This window comes from Cricetulus griseus, chromosome 8 (assembly GCF_003668045.3).
Source record: "Cricetulus griseus strain 17A/GY chromosome 8, alternate assembly CriGri-PICRH-1.0, whole genome shotgun sequence".
NCBI classification, from domain to species: domain Eukaryota; kingdom Metazoa; phylum Chordata; class Mammalia; order Rodentia; family Cricetidae; genus Cricetulus; species Cricetulus griseus.
This window is the reverse complement of record NC_048601.1, coordinates 26,413,062-26,439,992: the sequence shown is the minus strand read 5'-3', so window position 1 is coordinate 26,439,992 and position 26,931 is coordinate 26,413,062. Positions and strand designations below refer to the sequence as shown.

Sequence of the window (26,931 nt, the reverse complement as noted above, 5' to 3'; positions counted from 1 at the left end):
GTGGAGGTAACAAGAGGGCATCAGATCTCCTGGAAGTGGAGTTACAGATGGCCGTGATCCACCATGTGGGGCCAGGGAACTGGATCCGGGTCCTCTGGAAGAGCGGCCAGTGCTCTCAAACACGGAGCCATCTTTCCAGCCCCTTGTTTGAAAGTTTTTAGGAGGAAAACTGTCTTACTTAGTTTTCTATTGCTGTGATAAAACACCATGACCAGGGCTTTTTTTTTATTTCCTTGTAGAAAAAAGGGTTTAATTGTGTGTACAGTTTCAGAGTGTTAGAGTCCGAAATGGTAGAGCAGAGGCGTGGCAGCAGGAACGGCTGACCCACAAGGAGGAGGCAGAGACACACAATGGGAATGGTGCCAGCCTCTTGAAACCCCAAGCCCACCCCCAGTGACACAGCTCCCCCAGCAAGATCTTGCCAAAGGTTGAATCTTTTAGATAAAATCCACCCCAGGTCTTATTTTTATTAATTGTTTAAAATTTTGATACCTATAAACAACATACCTTTTTCATATATACCTCACTCCCTTCCTCCAACTCTCCCTGCCTCTGTCCAACACGTATCCCTCCCAACGTTTTAATTATTTCTGACAAGAATCCGATGAACCTAGTTAGTGTTTCCCATGTGCAGATGGTGTGGGAACATCCCTTGGGACATAGGCTGCCCCCCCAAAATAAAAGTAATTCTCCCTCCCCAATATTTACTTTAAAACTCTGGACATTTGGAGGGTTTGTTTTTGCTATAAAATTTCAAGATCTAGATATAGGCAGGGGTGATAAACTAACTTGGATAATATTGCTTTTCATTCATGAGGTTACACTTGGGCAAGCTCTTCTTATAATTCAACAGTTGGCATAAATGCTAATAAATTCCTGAGTGCCACAGATACCATCCCTATGAAGCCAGAGACTAGCCATGGCATAAATGGGGGCAAATTCCTGAGGGCCACAGATACCCCACACCACCCAGAGACTAGTCATCCAACGAAAATGTGATTCACAACCTCCTCGGTGGTTCAGTTCCACATACTCAAAACTTAATAATTTAAATAGCATAAACGAGCTATTTCTTCCATGGGCCCTGGCACTGGCCAGGGTCTGTCAGTCGGCTGGCTTCATCCAGGCAGTAGTGGGCAGAGTTGACTGGGCTAAGAAATCTCACATACACAAAAAGACACCTACACATAAACACACAAATACTAATAATAAATGATGTAGATGGCATGTTATTATGGAACAGAAAATTATAAATGATAAAAGAAAAACTAGTCATTGACTTGGAAGAAAATAGATGCATAGCATGGGAAAAGATCGATTGAAAATTCAATGCAATTTAATTGAGGCAAAGTTTATTTCATATATTTGTTACATTCCACCGGGAAATTTATTTTAATGTAACAATTCAGTAAATACAAAAAGAAAAAAAACACATTCCTTTGGGAAAAATACTTCGAAGCCTAGGCTTTTCCCACATATAAATACAATGAACAAAATAAATATACTACACAGAAATCACTCATCCACATACTGCTGCATCATGTTTCATAAACGGAACATTTATAGGAGTGGGCTCAGGACCGGCTGCGGTGTGGGCAGCTCTGAGTAACAGAAACCTATGTGATAAAGTGCTGAGTCGTCAATATCTTAGGCTCTTTTAGCCATGTGGTTTGCCTCTATCAGCTTTGCCGGCGCAGTGTGAGGGCAGCCACAGGCAGAGTGTAAGCAAATGGGTTTGTATTCGTGTTCTCAAAGTGCTTCATTTAAAGACACTGGAATTTTGTTTCCTACAACCTTCGTGTGTCACAAAATATTTAATTCTTGCAATAACTGAGTCATATAAAACTAATCTCAGCTTAGAGGCTACAAAAATGGGCTGTGGATCTATCTGGCAGAAGGACGGTGGTTCACTAATCCCTGGCCTTGCCTACTCAGGATCTGCTCCTGAGCCACTGTGGGTAGATACACAACCAAATCAAATCAAGGCACTAACAGCAATAAGGTGGGAGATATGTAGTGGGTTGCCAACCTTTTCACTGTATGAGTCAGGAAATACAAATTAATGAGAATCATATCTAATGTCAAGTTTTTATGTATTACAGACGCTGTTCTAAGTGTTTTAAAATATCAATCTATGTCAACCTCAAGGCAATTTTAGGATGCCCCTATCATTGCTCTCACAGGAAGGGAAACGGAGGCACAGTGAAGTTTCATGGCATGCCCATGCTGGTGTCTGGGTCAAGACATTAAGAGCCTAGAATCTCACTTTTAGCCATTGGCCATGTTGCCTCCCGCTACCCAGAAAAGGAAGGGAAAACCATGAGGTATTTTTCATACAAAATACAAAGACACATACTACTGCTACACAACATCTACAGTAAGAGAAGTAAATACGGCTGCCTTAGAAGCAGCTGAGACTGCTACAAATCCATCTCCAACCCAAAGTTCCGCTGATCATGATATAGCTGATAAAATTACAAAAACATTTATGTTTCTTCTGAGGGGTCCTTTAGTAGCAATGTCTGAACCCATTTGTAAGCGCCAGGGAGTAGATGAAAAGATACACGATATTTTTAAAGTATACACCAACACGTGTTACAGTAACAACACTATCAGTGGAAATCACTGTTGATGTGATGGGTGCAGGTGTTCTCACACATGACAGCTACTGAATGACAGATGGCTTCCACAAGCACATCGCACACCTATAAATTTGTTTTGTAGATACACACCTACACCCTAACATATCAAAAACACATCTTTGTTTAACGGTGTTTCCTCATTATTTTTGCTCTTTAAATAGCTTGATATATGTGATATCTGTTGGTTTTTGGTTTTGTTGCTTGCTTCTTTAGGAAGGAAAAAATCAATCTTGGAACTAGCAACATGACTTACAGTGTGGCTGCCGCCTTCAAGATAAATTCCTTTAATTTTTCTTAAAAATATTTCAAATATTGAAAATGCCTACATAGGTACGATTAAAGTATTAATATAATTAACATTCAGTGATGGATGTGTTCTTAATAAGGCTTAGTAATATCTGTTGCAATCTGTACACTAATTCCCCTCAATCTTTTTAACACAAGTGCAACTGTGTGAAGAGGCTTTTGAGTGCTCGGATACCCATGGGAGGTCCTCACTGTGGACTTTGGATGGTGGTACTAGATGCTATGACAGAAACTTCTGGAAATTCACTTACTGGATTTCTGCCCCATGTCATCTTTCATGTTTTACAATTTTCACAGTTTATGCCACCTGATATTTATAAAAGTTGGCCATACTGTAAAGTTCTTCCTAATAACATCCCAGAATTTCCTTCTGTACATGTGCTGATAATTCTGTAAGGGAAAAACATGGCCAACAATGTTTTTCTCGATACTTAGAAGATTCTCCTTCTGTGTGGATTATACGAGAAGGATGAATTATGGGGGAGATTCTGAATTCACACTATTTGTTAGCTTTCCCCTTCTTGGCATGTGTCTTCTGGTGCGCATTGAGTTGTGACTTCTGGACAAAATTTTGCCCACACTCCTGGCACTCATAGGGCTTCTCCCCAGTATGTTTTCTCTGGTGTATGACAAAATGTGACTTCTGGGAAAAGGATTTCCCACATATGTCACACTCATAGGGCTTCTCTCCCGTGTGAGTCCTTTCATGTAATCTGAGGACTGAGTTCACAGAGAAAGACTTGCCACACTCTGTACATTCATAGGGCTTCTCCCCGGTATGCTTTCTCTCGTGTTTGGTGAGGTCTGATTTATAGTAAAAGGTTTTCCCACACTTACTACATTTGAAAGGTTTCTCCCCAGTGTGGGTTCGCTGGTGCACAGTGAGGGCTGACTTCTGGTAGAAGCAGTTTCCACATTCCTTACATTTATAAGGTTTCTCTCCTGTGTGGGTTCTCTGGTGGGTTTTGAGGTGTGAATTCCTAGAGAAGAGTTTCCCGCATTCCTTACATTTATAGGGTTTCTCCCCTGTGTGTGTTCTCTGATGGACTGTGAGGTGTGACTTTTGGGAAAAGAATTTGCCACATTCCTTACACTGAAAAGGTTTCTCCCCTGTGTGTGTCTTTTGGTGCACCAGGAGGTATGCCTTCACATAGAAGAACTTCCCACACTCCTTACACTCAAAAGGCTTCTCCCCTGTGTGTGTTTTCTGATGTTCTGTGAGGTGTGGCTTCTGGTAGAATGATTTGTCACACTGGCTACATGCGTAGGGTTTCTCCCCTGCATGGATTCTCAGATGCCTAGTGAGGGATGACAGGTGGTAGAAAATTTTGTTACATTCTTTACATGGGTAGGTTTTTTCTCTGGTGTGAACTTTCTGATGTATTGTAAGCTCTTCGTTTGTATAGAAAGACTGACCACATTTTTCACACCTATGGGACTTCTTGGTATGTGTTTCCTGGTGCACGGTGAGGGAAGACTTCTGGCAGAAGGACTTTCCACATTCACTACAGTCATAGCTTTCATGCTGGGTGGGAGTTTTCCGACGTTTGCTGAGTTCTCCTTTCCTAGAAAGAAAGTTCCCAACTCATTAATAGGACTTTCAGAGCTTTTGGGGGTCTGTGCATTCTCTGAATAACTTTGATGGTGACTTCAATAAAGCTGTGCATTGGGTTCATAGGGCTTCTCCAGTGTGAGCACTGATCTACAGTGTGACTTAACACTGTACCGGATGAGGCTTCTCCTGAAATCTCAGAGTTTCTTAATGCCCACATTGTACTTTCTGGAATAAAGTCTCCCTTACTGCAAAATTCAGAAAAAAAAAGGAAAAGATAGCTACAAAGTTTGACTCCCTTGATCCTAAATCATGCTCCTCAGGAAGGCATGCCTGTTTGGGTCACATTCTTTGGGATTTATTCCAGTGCCAGTTTAATCATATTTCATATTAATCAACAATTTCTTTCCCACTTCCAGCATTTCAAACAAGACTATTCTTCCTCAGAAAGCTTCTATCCTACCCATTAATTATTGAACTTGCCTTGCATTTCCAGCCTGACGTTCCTGGTGTTTGGTTTTGGGGTCAGAAGCATTCCGTTGTTTGTCTACAAAGGAATCAAGATTTTAACACACCATTATGGTCAAAGGTTGATTCTTAGTCTTTAGGTAAGTCTGTCAAGATGAAAGCACTCTCAAATGAAAAGTTCCTCTATACCATTTGTGACAGTTTTCATTGTTACCCCAGAGAGTCTCAAGGGGAATCATCTAGATTTGTGGGCATGCATTGATTATGTTAATTGATGTGGGCAGAATCAGTCTAAAGGTGGGAGGCATTGCTCCCTGGGTCAGGTCTCCCCCGACACCAGTAATTCCTAGCCACAGGTGCCCACTATTATTTCTTATCCAGCTTACTGTTCACTGTCCTTAATGAGCTAGCATCGTTCTTTGATTCCCACATTCCTAATCAGCAACGTATTTTGTTCTCTGATCCATGTTCTTTCTCTTTTGTCTCAACTTTCACCTCTGGGTTCTTAGAGTTACGTTGACAGAGATGTCAGAGGTGTTTGGGTTTATAATCAGGTTCCTTCAGAGCCTGCTAAGTGAGTTTCAGGCTTTTTTTTTTTTAAGATTTACTCATTTTGTGTGCATTGGTGTTTTGCCTGCATGGGTGTCTGTGTGTGGGTGTCAGATCTGGAACTGGAGTTACAGACAGCTGTGAGCTGCCATGTGGGTTCTGGAAATTGAACTCAGGTCCTCTGGAAGAGCAGCCAGTGCTCTTAACTGATGAGCCATCTCTCCAGGCCCTAGACTTTTGTTTTTGACATAGGAATGTCCTAGTTTCATTTCTGCTTCAGTCATAAAAATAACCTAACAAAAGCACTTTAAGGGGGTCAGGGCTTATTCCATTTACAATTCGGGGTTAGAGTCCATCACTGCAGGAGAGTCAAGGCAGAAACCTGAAGCAGTTAGTGACATCCACAGTCAAGAGTAGAGAGTAATTGGATGAAGGAATCAATTGACTCATATACAGGTCTTTACACCTGCAAACATAGATTACTGTTTAATAATATTCCTAGTGAAAGCTTGAAACTACAGATAGCCCTGTACTATACATCCTATGGCTTTCACCCCCCCCCCCAATTTATTTTTTTTCATTTTTTTCTTTGAATTAGAAACACAATTGTTTTACATGTCAATCTCAGTTCCCTCTCCCTCCCCCGCCCCAATTTCTTATGATATACTTTCTTCCTTATTAGTAAAAAGAAGTACTTAAAGGCTTCACTTTGGCATAACTGAATTTTTAGGATTTCTACTCTTGTGCTTTTCGACTTTTAATAAGAAAAAAAAAAGAAAAAAGAATCATTTGAGCACAAGCACTATGGTCCTTCCACAATTGGTCTGAAAACCAAGATGGCTACCAAGTGACTAATGCAAGCAACACACGTCGTGGCTGGAGTAGAGAAAAAGACTATTCATGCTAATGACTAACAGCAGGACTACCCAAGAATTCATCATGCTGCTCAGAATAGCATGTGGTTTAAACTCTATGAATTGTTGACTTTCCACTTAATATCTGCAGACTGCAGTCGGCCATGCATAACAGAAACCACAAATGAAACTTCAGGTGGACTAGGATTACTGTAGTTAGCAGACACACACTTGTATTGTACTTCTTCATCTGTCCAGGGCAATGTGGACATCAACAATAAAGTGAATTTCTCAGACTACCAATCTTCTCATATGGTGAGAAGTATCACTGTTGTTTAGGCATTTACTTTTCAGACAGTTGGCTTAATTTTTACCTGAACACGAGGACCTAGGAACACATACATTGGAAAGGAAGGACAAAAGGGAAATCAGGGGACAAACTATCTATATAGAAGGGTAAATTCCTAGTTGTCAAATTAGAGATTGCCAATCCTGATCATATCCTGACCACCAAATCCTGTGTTTCCAAGGCACTATTACCCATGATTCAGTAAAAGTCATGGGTCTTGTTTTTATATTTTAGCTCCCGTAGCTCTCCTTCCAACTTACTACAAGATCCTTAAAAAATTATTCCACAGGAAACAAAGGGTGACATATTTAAGGTCAACCTGAGACCCAGTCTTGGTGTTTTTTAACTCTAAGGGGAAAAAAAAGGAGTAAGAAAGTAAAATGTGACACCAAATAGGACAAAGATATCAGAGTCAGTTCTCAGTGTAAAATTGCATGCTTTGGTTTTTGAAATGGGAAGCCCTGGGAGGACTTTTATAAAGCAGAAAGTAGGCAGTATCTCTTGTTTCTAAACATTTGTACTCCCAACAAATGTCTAGCAAACAAGTAGTGTATATAAAGCATTGCCAATCAGCACACAAGTCAGAAGGCAGATGGAGATCACTACTGGATGGGGTTAGAGTAACTTGGTGTTATACCTCTGCAAATAACGTGCAGAGTTGCATGCTAAGAGCAAACCCAAGCAGAAACATCAGTTCTCCTGAAAGAAATATGACCGGCAAGCAACATCATGACTTAGAATCAGAATTCAGAGCTTAAAGACAGACTAGGAAATTAAAACTGGTGCTAAGAATAACATATTTTGTTGTTAATAGAGAAAAAGTGAGGGATAGCCTGTGAAAACATCTTTAAGGTTATGTTCCATGCTCTAACAGTAGGGGAAAATTGGACATTTGAAAACGAAAGATAAAACTCTGAGCTAAGACAGCATAGGAATTCTATTTTCCACCAAGAAAAGAGATGTAAACCTGTTTTTAAGAATGTCTAATAAAAGAGGGATTTCCACTGGGCAGTGGTGGCACACACCTTTGATCCCAGCGCTTGGGAAGCAGAGGTGGGTAGCTCTCTGAGTTTGAGGCCAGCCTGGTCTATAGAACAAGTTCCAGGAAAGCCAGGGATAACACAGAGAAACCCTGTCTTGGGGAAAAAAAAAGAAAGAAAGAAAGAAAGAAAAAAGTGTAGCTGGGGGGATTTCTATGGAGAGAAGAAAAATTGGTGTGATGTAGGATTCAAACGTATGTAGACAGTATTTTCAATCATTTCTAGAACTCTAGAGGACTTAGGGAGATTCTTGAAAAACTATTTCAAAAGGCATTCATGACAAGTATTTCAAAGGTCACATGCAACACGAATTTTTTCAAACATACCAGCACGTCTCCGATTTGGCAGTTCTTTTTCTGATACCCACGGCTCTTTTCCTTTCTTCAACTTGGAGATCACACTCCGATTAACCACACGGTAACCTGTTAAAGATAAAGGGGATGACACAGATTTCTTTGGAAGTGAGGTACAATTTCAGGAAAACAGTGGGGATCTCACCTGTGCTTCACAAGTTTATTCTTTAAATGAAGAGGTAGAAACACACATAGGTTTTCAGGTATTCCCAAACAGATTGACTTGGAATCATGGAACAACATACCACTTGACATTACAGAGACCTTACATGTCCCATTGAATGGGAGAAGAAATGGAAACAACTGGATTCATAGATGAGGAAAATTCTCTCACCCACAGCAAGCAGGTGACGATAATTCTCCAGCATTACATTCTTGTAAAGGGCCTTCTGGGCAGGGGTCAGTAACTCCCATTCTGCCTTGGTGAATTCCACAGTAACATCCCTTAGTGTCACGGGTCCCTGAAACAACAATTTCAGTTCAGTCTGAGTGACGACAGGAAAACACAAGGGTTAGGAGGTAGAACAACAGCAGGGTGCCTGATTAGCATTTGCAAGGCCCTGAGTTCAATCCAGGGGCAAAGGAGGAAAAAAGAAAAAAAGAAAAGAAGAAAAGGCTAGTTCATTAAATTAGCTCTGAGTTGCTTCATTATAGTCATGCTGGCTGGCTACAATAAAGCAATCACGCATTTTGACAAGGAATTTCTCTTTGACAAGAGGTAAAGATGTAGCTCCTTAATGGTTGCATTGCAGCAGACGCTATGGCAGAAGTATGTTCGGGATACAAGGTGTTCAGATGGTGACAGTTATTTGCATTGTGTAGCAGCTGTTAGATTTTATAAGGTGGTCAAACCATCTAATATAAACTAGAAATAAAGAGGTCATAGTTGGCAATGATATGGAAGTGTGAGGAACAAAAGCTGTAGGAAAATGTAAACGACACAGAATGAGAACAGGGTGTAGAACTGAATTAATTCACTTGCAAAGTCAGGTAAGAGAACACAAAGAATGTTTGGTGCTTTTTCTTTGTCCCCACAAAACATATTCTGCACATACATGGAACAGACCTCATGCCATATGTATTTGCATCTGTTGCATGAACTTTTCTGGGGGAGACACTAACAAATGTCTCCTCTCTAAAGATACGGCACCAATGACAGACCAAAGTACAGTTCTAACAAAGTCCAACGTGGTGAACCAAAGCGTCTATATTATTTTTCAAAATTAAGTTTATTTAAGAGGAAAAACGCAAGTAGATGTTCCTCAATTTTACACTATGCGACTGCCTTAGACATTTTGATAATGCTCACCCACTTTTGCAGATGCAAATGCAGACAACTAGGGGCCACTGATGAGACAGAAGTGAGCAGTGACGTTATAGGAGTGGATTAGTGACCACAGAGAAAACTAAACCAGACAGGGCACATGGCACATGACAGAGACATGAGCAATACACACAGTATCGCAGACACAGAGAAACCAAGAAGTATAATACAGCTTTTGTGTTCATGTGTTTGTGTGTGGTGGTATGTGTGCACATGTGTGCGCAAATGTGGAGATCAGAGGCTAAAACTGTCTCTTTCTCTATTATCCTCCTTGTGGCGGATTGAAGAAGAATGTCCTCCACAGGCTCTAGCATTGGAATACTTGGTCGCCAGTTGGTGGTGCTGGTTAGGGAAGGCTAGGACGCGTGGCCTTGCTGGAGGAGGTATGACACTGGGTTAGGCTTTATAGGTTCATATGCACATGTGTCCATCTTGTTTGTGTTGTACTTTGAGGTTTTTTTGGGGGGGGAGGCATGGGGTTCACTGAATGTGGCTTCCAGTTGGTGGCGCTGTTTGGGGAGGTTAGGTTTAGGTGGTGTGGTACTCCTGAAGGAAGCTCTTGCTTCATGCTTGTGTTTAATGGTGGGAACTCTCAGCACCCTGCTTTCACCACCATGCATGCTGCCTGCTCACACGCCTCTGCACCTCTGTAGCCACACGTCCAAATAAACTCTTCAGTAGGCTGCTTTTGGTCATGGTGTTGTATTATAGCAACAGAAAAGTTACTATGCTTTTTACGTGGGTGCTAGGGTTCAAAGTTCTAATACTTGCTTGGCAAGCCCTTTACCAAGTAAACTATTGTCCTGGCTTTTAGGAATTTGTTTTATTCGTGATCAAATCACAATCAAAGTTGACTTTTATTATGATGAGGTATGAGACTATTGCTCCAAGTGTTGTTTCAAAGGTCTATTGTTCTGTTAACAAAGTATGTTATATACTCCTAAAAGTCTCTGAGATGGTGGTCCTAGGGTGTATAAGAAGGCAAACTGACCAGGCAAGGAAGAGGAAGCCAGTAAGCTGTGGTCTCCCAGGCCTCTGTTTCAGTTTGGGCTTCTAGGTTCCTGGTTCAGTTCCTGGGCTGACTTCCCTCAATGGTGGACTGCAGCATGGAAGTGTAAGCCAAATAAACCCTTTCCTCTTCAAGTTTGTCCTGGTCAGTGTTTTTACCACAACAATAGAAAACAAGCTATGACATTAGCTTACAGTATTGAAACATTTGTACGTGAGCAAGAGTGCAGGTGTAGACCATAAAGCTAGAAAAGAGACTAAGCAAAGGAGAGGAAGTGTTTAGAAGAGGAGAGACCAGGACACACACCCTGAGAACACAAAGGAAGCTATGGAGTAGGGTGGAGGGGTGTAAAGTCATAGGGAATGGGGGGGGGGGAACAGGGAGTCAGGGGATCCACCTAACAATTTTTGCTTACTGTATATATTTTTCAAAATTTAAAAACAAGCAACATAGACTTCACTGGAGAAGATAAACATCAGATTTGAGCAGGCCGAATACAGAGTCTGTCAAGTTGACAGGGTCCTAGCACAGCAAAACTGGTTCAGCACTCTAGTGTCCGTATAATGCATTGCCTGTTACTACAAACTCAAAAAGAAAAGTGACACTGTCATCTCAAAAGATCCCAGCACTCGGGAGGCAGAGGCAGAGGCAGGCAGATCTCTGTGAAGTCGCGGCCAGCCTGGTCTACAGAGTGAGTTCCAGAACAGCCAGGGCTAAACAGAGAAACCCTGTCTTGAAAACAAAAGCAAAATAAACAAAAAAAACCTGTTCATAATGAAAAATGTAAACTGTTCAAACTAGAAGAAGGTGCCAAGGTTTGGTTTCTCAGTGTCCTTCAAAAGTCCATGCACTTAAGGCTTGTTGGGAAGCTGACAGAATCCTTAGAGGAGCTAGACAGATGTAGTCGGGTCACTGAGGTGTGCCATTGAAGAGCACTGTGGAACCCTGGTCCCTTTGTAGTCATAGTTATAAGAAGCCCCACCCCCTATGACTCCCACCATGAAGTAGTGGTTTCTCACCAGCATAAATGCAAGTGAGCCTACTGAGCATAGCCTAGAACCTCTGAAACCACTGGCCAAAACAATGCATTTCTCCTGATATAGTGACAGTAAACTGACACAGGGGACATCCATTGACCAAATATGTTTCTATATGATCTGCACCTACTGTAATACACAGTGAATAAATAAATTTGCTCTCCTTAACTTAAAGGGGGAAAATCAAATTGTCTGCTCGGAGCATTCCTATCCCAACATCATCCTAGATAGAAATCCTAGCCAGTGCTATAAATAACAGAAAATATAGACTATAAAAAGATACATAAATCTATTTTTCTTTGTAGATAATATTTATTTTTGTGGACAACTTCAAAGAATCATCAAAACATTTTATATGACTAATAATTGAGTAACTAAGGTCAATATTATTTAAATATATATTTCTATATATAGTACCATTAAATAGTTAAGTATTAACCCAACCAAACATGTGCATGGCCTGTATAAAGAAAAACATATAACAATGAAGAAAGAGCTCAAAGGCCTGCACTTGGAAGACTACTGTGTCAATCTCAGACCAATCAGCATATTTAATGTAATTTCAATCCAGTTTTAACACAGCATTTTTGTCAAAGCTAATTATAAAATGTATGTGGTTCTGCCAGCACTCAGAGAGAGTGAGCTGAAGATCTTGCTAAACAGTGAGGGGTGAGCTCACTCTCTCTTGCTCTACCCCATGGGAGCTCACAGCTTCCAGGAAAAGATGCAAAAATCTCCCGCAGATCTGCTGCACCCTGATTCTGAAATCTTAGCTAACAGAGCAGTGAGGAAGTCAGTTTCTGTTCTGTGTAAGTTAACCTCTTTCAGCTCTTTTGTCATAACATCACAAACAGACCTGAGACGGTCCTTATATATGTATTACTCAGTTTGTTTCCCTTGGCATGATGTTTTTAATATTAACTAAATTCCATTTTACCTTAATGCCTCCACCCCAAATACATCAAAAAGGAGTGGGATTATGATGGCTAAAACAATTTTGAAAAACAAAAAATTCATGCTATCTAGTTTCAAGTTTTAAGTTTGTCACATCTATGACAATCTTTCCTTGATTTTCAGTTGTTTAATTTTTACTTAGTTTTGAAACGTTGAAGGGGGACACGGAACCTTACACGGCTACATAAGCACTGGATCTCTGCCACAGCCCCTTTCTTGACTTTGATAACAATTCTCACGAGTATTCATCAGAACTGCATTAGTTACTTTGCCGTGATAAAAATATCTGAAAAAAGAAACTCAATGAAGGAAGAGTTTACTGTGGTGTGGTGATAATATTACTTATGATTTATTAAAGCTTGCCTGAGGGTTCAGAATGCAAAGCTAGCCACAAGCCATAGAGGTCAGACAGTGGTGATATACACCTTTAATCCCAGCAGCCATACTAGCTAGCCATAGAGCCAGGTAGTGGTGGTACGCACCTTTAATCCCAGGACTCAAGAGACAGGAAGACGGGTCTCTCTGAGTTCAAGGCCACCCTGGCCTACACAAGAGTGAAGAGTAAGTAACAGGGCTCACAACTTTGATCTCAGCATTTAGGATCCCACGCCTTTAATCCCAGCACTAGGGAGGTATAAAAGAAAGAAGCAAAGGGTCTCATGTGTAGATTTAGTTTCCAGACAGGAAGAGCTATTGTCCCTGAGGATTCATGGAAACAGAATTTCACTCTGAGGATCCATGAAGCCAGGATCACCCTTTCAGTCTGAGGTAGAGATAAGAGCTAGTGGCTGGCTGCTTTGCTTATCTTGAACCCCTATACCTTTCTCTGGGTTTTTATTTTTCATGTTACACTATGGCTCAAGGTTTGAGGGTGCAAGTTTGAGCTGCCTGAGCAGCTGCTCACACTGTCTACAGTCCAGAAGCAGAGAATAATGGAATCTCATGTTCACTTTCTTGTTTTCATTTTGCCCAAGGCTGAAGCCCATGGGGTAGTGCCACCCACAATTACAGTCAGTCTTCCCTCTGTAATTAGCCTGATCTTAAAGTCCTTCAGACACGAGTGGAAGCACATTTCCATGGTAGTTATAAGTCCCACCAAGTTGGCAATATTAAACATTACAACATCATCCCTTGTGAACTTGACATTCAAACATATCATTTTAAATGATATAAAACTCATAACCTTGTGATCTTAGAACGCAAAATGCATCCAGTCCAAATTCAAAAGTCCCCATAGTCTTTAACAGTCTCAGCAATATTCAAAAGTTCAAAGTTTCCCCTGAGACGCAAGCTAATCCTACCTGTGAGTCCTTACAACACCTAAAATGAGTACATACTTCCAACACACAATGGTACAGGCTAAACATTCCTATTCCAAAGTGTAGGGAGGAAAGTATAGCAAGGAAAGCAGATGGAAGCAAGAGAGAAACCTAGCCAGAAAAACATTGAATCCTTCAGCTCCATGTCCAGGATCTAGGATGCATGAAGGACTCGAATGGGCTCCCAAAGACTTGAGTAGCTTTCAGCTCTGCTGCCTGAAGCACACATAAATCCTCTCTTGAGTTGGCTCCAATATACACTTATAGTTCTTCTCAGCAGACATCCTACAGCCCTAGCATCTCCAATATCCATGGTCGCCATTACAACTTGGGCTTCACCGTCATAGCTTCATGGGTTTAGAGAAGAATCCCCTTTTCATCACAATATTACCGGAGATACAAATGCAATTTACTCATTAATAGTATGACCTTCGACATTACTGGATCCCCCGAAAGAGTTGGAGGGCACTTGGGGCTCTGCAGACCGTACTTTGAGAGCTACTGTTTTATTTAATCCTGAAGGTGATTTTAAGCCAGTTATACTTTCCTAGTTCAATATAGAGATTTTTTTATCTTTTAGATTTATTTTATTTTATGTGTATGAGTGTTTTGCCTGAGTGTGTGTGTGTGTGTGTGTGTGTGTGTGTGTGTGTGTGTGTGTGTGCACCATGTAAATAGCTGGTACCTGTGGAGGTCAGAAGAGGGCATCGAATCCTCTGGAACTGGAGTTACAGATGGTTTTGAGACACCGAGTGGGTGCTGGGAATCAAACCTGGGTCCTCTATAAGAGCAACAACTGCTCTTAACCACTGAGTCAATTCTCCAACCCCATAGATTCTCTTTCCAAAACCCTCACTGAACATGTATGTGAATACACAGAATTAAACAAATTAAGTTACTCACCTTGAACTTGTTCATTTTCTGTTATGTTTTTAGAAAGGGCTTCTCTACCCTTTAAAGTTGTGAGAGTGAAGTCATAAGAAACGGTATGCCACAGCGCCTGTGAGAAATTTATATACATTTTAGCACTCTGAGAAATTTGTATACATTTTAGCACTATCTATGGAGTATCCTTTTGATCCAATCAGAAGGTCTACAATGAAATAATTCTCACTTATCTGTTGATAGTGTTCTAACGTAATTTGGATGAGCCTGAGACATTTTTTCTTTTATTAAATATAAATGTTTCAACTGTCTGTTTGAAAGCCCGTGTTTGCTTACTGACTAACACAAAAGAACTGAACACTTAAACACTGAATAATAAATTAGTTTCAAAGGTGGCATAACATATGAAAACTGAGAACTTTGTGTTTATATTGGTGATACCATTTTTTCTGTTAGTACTACAACTCCTCAAAAGTTAGAAAGTCATTTAAAAGCTTTCAAACATGAGACACATCTTTTCCCTAAATTACACTGTCTTGAGGCAAAAAGAAAACAAAACACTTCTTCAAGAACCTTACAAATGATACATTTTCATTTACATATGATATACATTTTGTCTTTGGTTCTGTTGGAGGAACTTAGTTTCAATGTTATTATCTTTAAAATGAAAGGAATTAGACAATTGTGATTAACCCTTCATGCAGCCTGTCCTCAAGTCTTGACATAGGAACACAACAAATCTAGATCCCTGTATAACTACCCTCTCAAAACAGGCTAAATCTGGGGTAAATTTTAATTAAGTCTTAATGAACTTTGACACGACTCTCAAATCTAGTTTTTAAACAAATCTATCCCAAAATATCAATTTGAAGCCAGATGTGGTGATGCATGCCTTTAACCCCAGCCCTGGAAAACCTGGGTCAGGAGGACAGCAAGATCAAGGCCAGCTTAAGCTACACAGTGAGTGCTAGACCAGCTTGTAATACATAGTAGACCTTGTTTAAAAAAAAAAAAGTCATTAGACAACAGTTTTAGTTCCATATGCATATCGTGTATACAGTTAAAAGAACCAAATGCTCAAATCCAGTCAGCAGGGTGCTTTCAAAATGCCTAATATATACGTAACAAGGCCATATACAAATGAGCCAATCATCAGCATTAGGAAATCGCCTTCATAACAGAGAACATAAATGAACTATAGTTTTCATCCTTGAAAGAAGGAAATCTGTCTCTGCTAGACTTGATGGCACACACCTGTAAACCCAGCATTCCCCAGGATGAGGCACGAGGGTCAACAGTTCCAAACTAGTCTGGAGCTACAAGACCAGATCGCGCACCCCTCCCCCACCCAATCTGTCTCATACTATTCCCTCTGAGGATGGATACGATATTCATCTTCTCGGTAAAATTTAATATCGGAAGGTATTTTAAGAAGCAATACTGTTCATCCAAATAACTGCCCAACAGTCTGACAAAGGATGGTTGAGGGATGTAGGGAGAGCCTTAATTAATTGCTCACACCAAGGGATCGAGAGAAGGCTCGAGAATTTTTAGAAATAAAAAAACTCCAGGTATGATCAAGCATGCTTCACCGCTACGTTTTCAGCCGCTGCGCAGAAAACAAACGCAGACAGAACCGCCAGGGACTGGCAGTAACCGCAGAGTAAAACAAAAGAGGATTAAGGCCACCCGTAGGTACTGGGTAAATCAAAAAGCCTCCAGTGAAGGCGCCTGGAGGGCCGAGATGAAAGGACCCAGCACGGGTAATCGGGAAGCATCGCGCTCTGCAGGTTCCTAAGCACCCTGCACGACTGCCCTGCTCCGTGCGCCCGGGGCGAGTCTCACCTCGGTGACAGCGGCGTCAGGGATCCCACGGTCTCCGCTGCAGACGCTCGGGGGTGGCTGAGCAGCGGGCGGACGCCAACGTGGCGGGCGGACGAGGAAGCGATGAATGGGCGCTACGTCACCCGGGCGGAGGCTCAGACCGACCTCCCCGCCGCTCCCCTTCCCTCCCCTCCCCTCCCCAGTTCGCCCCGAGCCCCTCCTGCCACCGCCCCCCCGGGGGGGGGTCCTGCGCTCGCCCACTGTGCCCGTCGCACTCCGAGGCCCCCAGGTCCGGGGATGTCGCGGTGCTCAGCCACCCCCCCCCACACACACTCCTCAGCCTCCCAGTCCCCTAGCCCCCCCCCCCCATTCCCCCTCTAGGCAAAGCATAAAACTTCCGCGGGTGACAGAAAAGGTCTCCGCCCATGCGCCGAACGACACTCTGCGGGGAACTACGCTTTCCAGGAGCCTCCGCGACAACTCCATTTTGGATCACGTTATGAAGTTTGGCGCTCAGTGCATCACTGCTGTGTGCTGTCCACATCTCCGCAGGCCTGGTCTATGCGGATGATTGAGCGAGCAGTGGACACCCCTGGGCGGGAAGACAGAGGCTGAGGTCGTGCAGTGTGTACTAGTGGTAGCTTAAGGCTTAATTACTTGGACCCAAGTGCGATCTTACACCCAAAGATTTCAGTTTTATCCCAGGGTTGCTAGCTTTCGAAGCTATGTAAATGAAAACACGAAACGTGAGAAACAAAACGAAACAAAACAAAAGTGTAGTATATATAAACCAAAGGAGCAGACACCAAATGAAGCGTCATACATGTTACTTCCCAAAGAGTTTCTTTAAAGAGTTATCCAACCGATAACAGATGTCATTGGTACCATCTCACGAAGAATGATATACTGAATATGTAAAACAGCCTGTGTATGTCCCTGTCGACAACTTCAGTTTGCAATGTACTAACTTTAGAAATATGGAAACATTAAATCTTTCACAAGAAAATTACAATTAATACACATGAAATGTGCACATTATATGTATGTATGGTGTCAGAGCTTTTAGGATCAAAGGATCAAAAGAAGCCAGACTCATCCATTGGTCCACAAAGGGCCAACTTAAGAGACAGTGCTTTTGCCAGGCAGCAATGGTCCTTTAATTCCAGCACAGAAAGGCAGACGTCTGAGTTTGAGGCCAGCCTGGTCTCCAGAGCAAGTCCCAGGACAGCCAGGGCTCCACAGAGAAACCCTGTCTTGAAAAACCAAAAACCAAAAACCAAACAAACAAACAAACAAAAAGAGATAATGGTACCATGGGAACAAACAGTCCATAATATTCATGGTAAAAATATTGTTGACAGAAACACAGCTCTCACCTCAAAGGGGATAAGAAAAATTTATTTTGGAACCAAATTTAGTGATCATGGTCCTGGAACTTGGATTTAGGGTACCCCACCATCATATTCCAACATGGAAGCAGCTTCGTGGAGCTATTTTATTTTATCTTTATAGGTACCTTTCCAGGTGTCAGGTGTTGGGAAAATAATTAAAAATAAAGCTCCCTGCCTGCCAACCACAGATGGCCAAAGTTCATACAACTTTATTTTTGGAAAAAGAAAAAGCATTATCCATATGAGTTACAGGTCATCCATTGATGAGTTTGCAAAGGCACAGCTTCACATCGACACGCACCATCCGTCACATGTTCTCAAGACAAAAGAGAAACCCTCAAATGAAAGTATGTAAGGGTAGCTGAACCTATTTGCTACACCTAGTTTGTGTTGAATCTTCCTCAGGTGTCTCTGTTAATTTACAGCCTTGCCCAACCAAAAAGCGCTGTTTCTTATATTTCATGTGACTGGTGTCGACAGCAACGGGGCACAGGCCTCAGACACAGCTCTCTCTAATTTGTTGGCATCAGCTTTGGATTCAGATTGGGCTTGTTTCAAATGCAGATTCTGAAGCACTACGCCAACCGGAAGAGAGAAGTTAGGAGACTCACCAGTCTCTTCTACAAGGAGTCTGTGTGATGCTGAGAGCCACTATATTTAGTAAAAGGGAACAATGTTTCTAAGTGTGTATGCTGACACAAAGTAAGTTACTACTTTGCACTGGGTGGTCTGGCCGAGGAAGAGCACCCTGCAAAGGAAACACACCTTTAGAATGAAGGCATCTGCTTTACTGGGTTCTTCACTCATCGTTGTTGGTTTCTAGCTGATTTGAAAGTGGCTGGGAATCAAGAGGTCATTGGGAAACCCAAGCACATTATAGAAAATGTTCCCAGCTAAGCACTGTGTTTAAAATTTACATTTTAAATCCCTCTTTACCAGACACTAATGTAAAAACACATCTTTCTGGATTATAAACATGTAATGGGTCCAGAGTTTATAGTTGATGTTAAAAAAAAGCCAAAACTGGAATGTGCAGAAATAGGATTCGGTTTATTTGTGAATTCACTTTTTTTTTCTTTAACTTAAAGATTCCTGGAGTAGACTGGTTATCTTCTGTTAAAAGACTTACAGTGATCCATTTGCTTACACTGTTGCATCACAAGGGATTTACCCAGGGACCATGACCTGCTGGTGTGTGTATGTATTTGCAAAAAAAAAAAAAAAAAAAAAAAAAAAGCAAAAACATCCCACCCAAATCACCCATCGGGATATAAAGTAGCAATCACAAACTAAAGAGTACTTCAGCTTGTTGAGGTGCAATACCCTGACTCTCAGTTATTTACAGTGGGTCTTGATTGTTTTTGTGACAGAAGGATTTATTCAGACTGCTGTACTCTTCATTTCATGTAACAAAATGCTGTTATCTAAATATTTGTAAACAAAGTACCTGTATCTAGATTTAAAAAAAAGAATCTCTTACTTCCCCCCCCAATCTTCTTCTTTTTTGTTAATTTTTTATTTGAATTAGAAACAAGATTGTTTTACATGAAAATCCCAGTTCCCTTCTCCCTCCAGTCCTCCCCTGCCACCCCCCAACTAAAACCCTACCTATCACATATCCTTTCTGCTCCCCCTGGATGGTGAGGCCTTCCATAGGGTGTTAGCACAATGGGAACATGCTTCCATTATTATTTTCCTTTCCCCATAAAATACAAAATGAATCAACTATTCTAAAACCATCTTGATGAGATGTAAGTAATAATCACAGTCAAGACTCATGACACACATCTTTTTTCATAACACCTAATTTTAACTATTTCAGATGGAAGTGAAATTCCAGGGACTGGTATCATTAAAGATGTAACTGTGGGCTTCAGCCAAGAGGAACGGTACCTGGACCCGGGCCAGCGGTCCCTGTACAGGGGTGTGATGCTGGAGAACTATAGCTGCGTTGTCTCTATGGGTAAAGCTACTTTCTGTGTAATGCACAATTGTGAAGCATCTGGGCACTTTGTAAAGTTTAATGATATTTCAATCAAGACAATCTTGGTCAATGTTGAGTATCAGAAGATTGTGGAGTATGTGTGTGTTTGTGTGTGTGTGTGTGTGTGTGTGTGTGTGTGTGTGTGCACATTCGTGTGTGACAGTCATATGACATAATGTGTGTGTGGAAGTCAGAGGACAACCTTGAGTGACAGCCCTGGCCTTTCATCTTGTTTGGGATCCACCAGGCTAGCTGGCCTGCAATTGTCCAAGGATTCTCCTGTCTCTGTTTCTCATTTCTCCGTAGTAGTTCTAGTCTGGGATTACAGTTGCTCACACCACACACCCGAGGGTTGTGAGGATTCAAACCTGGGTCCTCAGGCTTGTCCACCCCTGATAATTTCTCTATTCATTTCTCTATTGCGATGTTCCAGGGGTCTCATGTTTCTTTTTTAAATTAATTTTATTTAAATTAAAAACTATCTTATTTTACATGCCAATCACAGTTCCCTCTCCCTCCCATATTCCCGAGCCCCCTGCCAACCTCTCATCCCACCCCCATCCACTCCTCAGGGAGGGTGAGACTATCCATAGGGAATCATCAAAGTCTGTCACATCATTTGGGGCAGGACCTAGGCCCTCCCCCATGTATCTAGGCTGAGAGACTATCCCTCCATAGGGAATCGGCTCCATAAAAGCCTGGGAACAGACCTTAATTTACATTAAGTGGCATGCTCCTGTCATATAGCTGGATTAGTGGAAGCATGGCCCTATCAAAATGACTAAAGCATTAAGCTAATTATCATGTGGGCATCACGGGGAGAGTGTTTGCAGGCAACTATGTCAAGGTGCCTTGAGATAAGCCAGTCACCCAGGCCTAGAGACATCCTCCAGGTAAGGTCAGGTAGAGAGCAGGAAGCCTGGCTGGGGAGGGAGTCCTCCATGTTGCTGAACTTGGAGAAAGCTGCCAGGCCGTGGTAAACTGCAACAACATCAGGCCAGCAGGGCCTCCCGACATAGACATTTCTCAAAAAATTAAAAAGAACAGCAAAACATCCTAATGAATTTAATACCTGTGGAAAATTATTACTCAACATTAAATGTGAGAAAATTCTTACTAGAGAGAAAAGTGTAGTTTTAAAAACAAGGCTACAACCAATGGTCATGAAATTCCTTTGCAACATGAAAAGGTCCAAGCTACAGATCATTTTTCTTAATATAATGTATGTCTAGATGCCATCCTGGAAAAAAGATGAGTAATCCACAGAACAGTGAGAGCACAGAGCACACTGGCTGTGAATGCAATAATTATGGGAGACTGCTTTCTGATAACTCACCACTTTTGTTCCCTCAGACATCTTTCTCTGAAGATAATCATTGTGAATTTGATAATTTGATTGTGATAGTGACTGTGATAAATTGCGTATGGAGTGCACTGCTCCAAACACGATGATACGCATATGAAACACTGTGACCATCATGAAATTGGAAAAAAATAGGAGCAAATCATGTCTCTCACAATTTCAGAAAACTCATAAAAGTGAGAAATGCTTTGGGTGCAATGAATGTAGCAAAGCTTTGTGGAAGAAATCACATCTCACCTGGCATCAGAGAGTCCATGCAGGGAAGAAAGAGAAGCTTCTAGTGTAATGACTCTGGGAAAACCTGGGAGAAGTCAAACCTCAAAGAACACCCGAGATCACATACAGGAGAAACCATGTGAATGCAGCCAATGTGGGAAAGCCTTCAACTGTGAGTCAGCCCTCATACAACTCCAGAGATCACATACAGGTGAGAAACCCTGTGAATGCAGCCAATGTGGGAAAGCCTTCAGCTGCAAATCAGCCCTCATACAACTCCAGAGATCACATACAGGTGAGAAACCCTGTGAATGCAGCCAATGTGGGAAAGCCTTCAGCTGTGAGTCAGCCCTCATACAACACCAGAGATCACATACAAGAGAGAAACCCTACCAGTGTGCTACATGTGAGAAATCTTTTACCAGAGTCAGATACCACAAACATCAGAGAACACACAGAGGGCTGAACCCCAATGAATGTTATGAATGCTGAAAATTGTTTTGTATGAATTCACACCTTAGAGCGCATCAAAAGACAGGCACAGGGTTGGGAGATGCTTTATATGTCCAGATTGTGGGAAATCCTTTTGTCAAAAAGCACATCTTACACAGCACTCAAGAGTTCATAGAGGAAACAAACCCTCTGTTTGTAATGTATGTGGGAAAAGTTGCTACCATGAATCAGTACTTACCAGGTATCAGGTAATTCACACAGGATTGAAACCTTACAGATGTTATGACTGTGGGAAGACCTGCTAAAGTCAGACCCCCACAGTACATGGGAGAACTCACACAGGGCAGAGATGCTTTATGTGTCCAGAATGTGGGAAATTCTTCAGCCATACATCAACCCTCTCTCAACTTTTAAGAACACACACAGGGGAGAAGCCATATGAGTCTCACGAATGTGGAAAACTATTTTACAATAAATCACACCTGAGTAAACATAGTAGGGCCCACACAGGGGAGAAGCCATATGGATGCAGTGAGTTTGGGACAACCTTCTGCCAGAAGTCACAGCTCACACATCATCAGAGAATTCACACAGGGGAGAAGCCCCATGAATGTTTTCAATGTAGAAGAGCAGTCTGCCATAAGTCAGCTCTAATTGTACAACAGAGAATCCACACAGAAGAAAAGCCCAACAGATGTAACGAATGTGGAAAATATTTGTGTGTGAAGTCAGGACCTATTTTACATTGGAGAAAATACACAGGGAGAGACCGTGTGAATGTAATGAATGTGGTAAATCCTGTAGTCACAAATCATCCCCCACAGTACATCATAGGGCTCACACAGGGGAGAAATCTTGCCAGTGTAATGTTGTGGAAAAATCTTTTACTGTAAATCAGACCTTGCTAAACATCAGCAATCACACAAGGAGAAAAGCCATATGAATGTAAAATATGTGGAAAAATTTCTCCTCAAAAACCAAACCTCAAGCCAGGAGGTGGTGGCTTTAATCCCAGCACACAGAAACAGGCAGGTGGATCTCTGTGAGTTTGAGGCCATCGTGGTCCACAAAGTGAGTTCCAGGACAGCCAGGACTGTTACACAGAATAATCCTGTCTCAAAAATTTGAAAAAACAAACAAACAAACAAACCTTACTGTACATCAGAAGTCATATGTAAGAAGAAAGTAAGAATGAAATATTATGAATGTTTATGACATGTCAGTCTACCCTACACTTCAGAGTCCACACACTGGGGAAAAAAATAACACATTTCTACAACCTTAACCCTGGAAATAATTTGAGTTTTAGAAACATAGATAACTGAATAATGCAATAGCCTTAAACATCTATGGGAGTCAGGTGATGGTGGTGCACACCTTTAATCCCAATACCCAGGAGGCAGAGGCAGGCGAATCTCTATGAGTTCAAGGCCAGCCTGGTATATAGAATGAGTTCCAGGACAGGCTCCAAAGCTACACAGAGAAACCCTGTCTAAAAAAAAAGAAAAACCCAAAACAAACAAACAAAAAACATCTGGGTGAATAATGGAATAGGAAGTGTTAAATTAGGGTGGGGATTGGAAAACAGGTAGAGGATGGAATATGGGGAGGGATAACTAACACTAAGGTCTTTTGAAAAAGCCACATGGAAGCCCACTACTGTCTGAGCTACCTAAAACCATGCTAGCAAATAAAATCTCCAGTACCAGCAAGGGTTACCTCTTTTGAGCTGTTGACCAATGATGGGCCATATAGACTCACTGGGCAAGCATCACGGGCTTCTGCTGACACTCTCGGCTATCCTCCAGAACTTGACAGTAAGACCCTGTTGCTGAAGACAGCACATATTTGAAGCACTGGACGGGAGGAAATCAAGTTGTTACTCTCTTCTGCAAGGTTCATCCTTGACGACTAGAAGCTGCTATGTCTTCTACCGGAGGAGAAAAGTAACTACAACTACAACGACTGGACTGGCAAGGCATGCTCACTGGTGCAAGACTGGCACACATGTTACGTGAGTAAATCAGCCACTTTCTGATTGGATCTAAGGCCCACTGCATGGGAGAGAACCCATACCCGGCACTGTTAGAGGCCCAAAACCTGCAACAAGGTAGGTCATAGGGCCTAGGGGAGAACCAAATCTCTCAACCCTCGCCAGAGAAGCTTCTCTTTTCGATAGATCTAACAATTAACACAGAAACCCTCAGCTGGTCAATGTGCAGATAATACTGAATGTGGAGTGCTAAGTCCTAAGTGGGGCAGTGATCTTCATGGAAGAAGGGGCAGAAAGACTGACTATAAGAGGTAGAGATGATGGATAACACCAAAAAAGGGTTTCCCCAACACAACAGGGCAATTGAACATGTGAATTCATAGCAACCGTGCTAGCGTGCTACAAGACCTTTGCAAGCTCAAGCCAGACAATAATCACAGCACAGAGAGAAGTTGGGCACAAAAATCCCATTCTGATTTTTCTGACTATAAAAAAAGACATATTGAGATAACTGTTAAAATTGAAATAAAGCTTGCAGATTAAATACTGAACTTCCTGACTCTGATTATTCCACCATAGGTATGTATGACCAACCACTCCTGTTTTTAAAAGACTATTTGGGAATAAATGTGTTACGTCTGCAACTCCCAAGAGAGAAATGCTCTTTTATGTCCCCTTATTTGCATTTACTTTGTAAGAGGAAGAGAAAGGGAAGGATAAAAACAAGTGTTAACATTTGGGAAACAAATGGTAATAACCAAGGTTTCTTGGTACTATTCTTAAAAAAAGTTTTGATAGTGCATCAGTTACAAAATAGGACATTTATGAGCTCCTGAACACATAGACAAAGGAATAATACTAAGTGGACTCAATAGGACGTGGGTGGCACATTTATACATGTGTATACGTATATAAAAAATAACAAAGGGGCCATGAATTTGAGAGGGAGCTGGAAGGGACATAGGAGGGGTTGGGGGGAGAGGGGGAGTGGAAATGAGATAAATATAGCACTCATATATAAAATTCTCAAATTTTCATTTATTAAAATATAAAAATAATTTAAAATGTTATCAACCACTTTTAAATCATTAAGTAAAATTTAGAACCATTAATCCACAAGGATACTAGTAAATGAATACATTGTAAGTTTGATGAGAAACAGATATTTACAGTCACAAATTATCTTCCCACAAAATAATTATTACAAAACAAAAGTAAATATACAGAGGAAAAACATAGCACATAATTGTTCTTATGATCAATATCAACATCATAATAATAGGGAAAAATCTAACTTAGAGATGACATAATAGGATCAATTACATCTGTAATATTCTTGCCAAAAAAAATGCATTATTTACTCATAATGAAACAGAAAAGTCAATTCAAGGACACTACATGAATTCTACCCTGGAGATTTAAGGTCATGAAAACCAAGGAAAGTGTGAGCAATGCTCCAGACTGAAGCAGTCTAAGAAATGTAAGTGACTGGAATCTATGAGTCTGACACTGTAGGCAAGAAGGCAAACTGGAAAGAATCTGAGGATTAAATGCCAGGGTGTATTAGTGTTAGCCTTCTCATTACAAAGGTGACACCACAGTTACTCAGGGCGCCGTCAAGTACCAAAAATACAATAGTCAAGAATGGTGGCAAGACTGTTGAAAATAACTTCAAAGATGAACAAGCAAGTGAATAAACACAACGGGTAAAAAGCCTTAGGTAACTGTGCTTTTCTGTAGGATCAAGAACTACAAATCAGTGCTTTAAAGTCAGGCCTGATGGCGATACTGTGGCTGCAACACATTACAATGTTGACAATGGCTACAGCAGCCGCACACTGAAGTGATGTCTGGCTAGATCTTTTGGCTCATATGTAGTGATAACAGAAGTATAAATACAAAGATGATATTTCATCCCACCAAAGTACTTATGAGAAACAGGCTTAGGTGTTTTCATATGTAAAACTTGGTAATACTGGTTTAATAATACTTGAAGCCACCAAAAAACCCCCAGGTAAACATATTAATTTTTTAACACATATGACAAACAAGTTTTCTTCACTTCTGTTTTCAAGTCATACATTTAGCAGTAAACAAAATATATAAAGTCTAAAAAATACAATATATTTTAGACACATATATTAATATATATTATTTGTGCAAAATAGTAAGTTTCATAATGACTTCCTTTTTCTGTGTGAGACATGTAGCCCTGGCTGTCCTTGAACTTGGGAGATCTACCTGCCTCTGCTTCTCAAGTGCTGGGGTTGAAGCTGTGTGCCCCCACATCCGTTTCACTGAGACACACACACACAGTGCCTGCCCCTTTATCTTCTCTGGTCCTCTCTTCCTCTGGTTCTTCTCCCAAACAGTCCTACTCCTATTGGCATGTCTTTCCTTTCTTCCTTCATTTTTTAAATTCAGCAGATTGTGTATTTTTTCTTTAAAATGTCTATATATTCTTGCGATGCTTCTGAGAGTAGATCTTGACTTGGTTTAGTAGCAGATCCAAGGGGAGAAACTCTGCAGAACTCAGATTCCAGTTCAGCGGCAGCTGGAAAGAAACAGTGATGCAGATGCATATATATATATATAAAATCATATAAATATATTTACATATGTATGCATATATGTATGTGGGTGTGTGTATGATATATATTTGTATATATCTCAAAGACTTCACAGTTAACTAAGCACATGTGAGCAGAAGAGTTGAAACTGAACTGGTAATGTATGTGTAACTACAGCGCACAATCAACTAAACTTAACTTGCTCTCAGGTGCATACTTAATTATCAATGTGAATACCAAAGTGTCTGGGTTGATTTATTTACTCAGCAATCATGTGCTAAGCTACTGTAACAAGCACAGTAATGACCAGATGAGATGACTGGTTCACTTCCAACAATCACGTACATTACATCACAGACCCATGTGCTGAAAACAGCCTGGCACAGCACACAGATGGGCATGGAGAGACCAGAGCAGCAGAAGGCCACTGGAACCATGGCGTAAGGCCACATATTTACAGCTGTCTGATACTTGACAAGATTCCCAAACTATACAT

At 41.3% G+C, this 26,931-nt stretch overlaps 2 protein-coding genes and 1 pseudogene across 5 annotated transcripts in view; 1 reads left to right on the top strand and 2 right to left on the bottom strand.

Moving 5' to 3' along the window:
* Positions 1–1,330: 1,330 nt before the first annotated feature.
* On the bottom strand, positions 1,331–16,624 carry Znf25 (zinc finger protein 25). The gene is made up of 6 exons (XM_027429255.2): positions 16,487–16,624; positions 14,660–14,756; positions 8,448–8,574; positions 8,087–8,182; positions 4,984–5,047; positions 1,331–4,513 (listed from the first exon to the last, which is right to left on the bottom strand). The coding sequence occupies exons 2-6, from the start codon at positions 14,672–14,674 to the stop codon at positions 3,448–3,450; spliced, it is 1,368 nt and encodes a 455-aa protein (XP_027285056.1). The 5' UTR covers positions 14,675–14,756; positions 16,487–16,624; the 3' UTR covers positions 1,331–3,447.
* Positions 16,225–25,712, top strand: LOC100772452 (annotated as a pseudogene).
* Ankrd30a (ankyrin repeat domain 30A) overlaps positions 24,884–26,931 on the bottom strand; it is a 62,842-nt gene continuing 60,794 nt past the window's right edge. For 3 of the 4 annotated variants that reach the window (XM_027429256.2, XM_035448542.1, XM_027429258.2), the window contains one exon: positions 24,884–26,419. In XM_027429256.2, coding sequence (XP_027285057.1) covers positions 26,286–26,419 — 134 coding nt within the window. In that variant the 3' untranslated portion in view covers positions 24,884–26,285. The remainder of the gene's footprint in view (positions 26,420–26,931) is intronic. The other variant, XM_027429257.2, reaches the window with a different exon arrangement.

Coding starts and splice junctions, on each gene's coding strand:
- Znf25 (XM_027429255.2), bottom strand. Junction 8,183..8,447: donor TCGTCACCTGCTTGCTGTGG/GTGAGAGAATTT, acceptor TATCTTTAACAG/GTTACCGTGTGGTTAATCGG. Junction 4,514..4,983: donor CGTCAGGCTGGAAATGCAAG/GCAAGTTCAATA, acceptor CTTTCTTTCTAG/GAAAGGAGAACTCAGCAAAC.